The sequence below is a fragment of the Octopus bimaculoides genome, chromosome 6 (assembly GCF_001194135.2).
Source record: "Octopus bimaculoides isolate UCB-OBI-ISO-001 chromosome 6, ASM119413v2, whole genome shotgun sequence".
In the NCBI taxonomy this organism is placed as follows: Eukaryota; Metazoa; Mollusca; class Cephalopoda; order Octopoda; family Octopodidae; genus Octopus; species Octopus bimaculoides.
This window is the reverse complement of record NC_068986.1, coordinates 11,687,158-11,688,050: the sequence shown is the minus strand read 5'-3', so window position 1 is coordinate 11,688,050 and position 893 is coordinate 11,687,158. Positions and strand designations below refer to the sequence as shown.

Below are 893 nucleotides of genomic sequence, written 5' to 3'. Positions count from 1 at the left end.
CCTCTATCATTAAAATCAGGACACCTGGAAATAAATGGAAAATGAATTTAAGTCCTTAAGTTTTTACCTGACTAAAATAGGTGTTCTTAGATCTAATTATTTTAGTTTCTGCACACAAAGTCTCTTGCTTGACAAGCACGACTCCAAAATTGTTAAAAAGGCAGTATTTTTAAATCCATTGGCAATGTTTGTCTTCGTTTCTGATCAGCCGATGCCAGTACCGCCTGACTGGCTCCCATGCCAGTGACATGTAAAAAGCATCCACTACACTCTCAGAGCGGTTGGCGTTAGGAAGGGCATCCAGCTATAGAAACACTGCCAGATCAGATTGGAGCCTGGTGCGACCTCCTGGCTTGCCAGTCCCTAGTCAAACCATCCAACCCATGCCAGCATGGAAAGCAGACGTAAAATGATGCGTGTGTGTATACACACACACATTTTCATTTTCTTTCTACTAAATCCATTCACAAGACTTTTGTCAGTCCAGGCATATGGTAGAAGACATTTGATCAAGGTGCTGCACAGTGGGAGTGAACCACAAGCTGCATGGTTGGGAAGCAAACTTAACTTCACAACCAAACCAACAACTGACATAAAATACAGATTGACAAAATCTGTCAATTTGGGACCAAAAAAAAGTCCTGCTGGAATTTTCTGAGATTTCCAATTGCTAATTGTCTTTTGTCAAAGCCCCTACCTTGGATTCCATATCTGCATCTTTGATATTTCATCTTCTCTTTTTTTTTTTTTAAAGGTATCGGGAAAGACCACATAAAATTTTCACCAGTGGCCACTGCATCTTACCGTTTGCTGCCTGAAATAACCCTGTTGAAACCTGTGTATGGAGAACAGGCTCATCGCTTGCAGACTTGTTTCTCGCCGGGTGTTATAGA

The 893-nt window shown here is 41.3% G+C and overlaps 1 protein-coding gene across 1 annotated transcript in view; it reads left to right on the top strand.

Annotated features, from left to right (window-relative positions):
* Positions 1-888, top strand: part of LOC106880528 (DNA-directed RNA polymerases I and III subunit RPAC1) — a gene marked incomplete at its 3' end in the record, with an annotated part of 6,374 nt that extends 5,486 nt beyond the window's left edge. Inside the window, exon 2 of the mRNA XM_014930503.2 lies at positions 755-888. Within this exon, the coding sequence (XP_014785989.1) occupies positions 755-888 (134 nt within the window). The remainder of the gene's footprint in view (positions 1-754) is intronic.
* Positions 889-893: the final 5 nt, after the last annotated feature.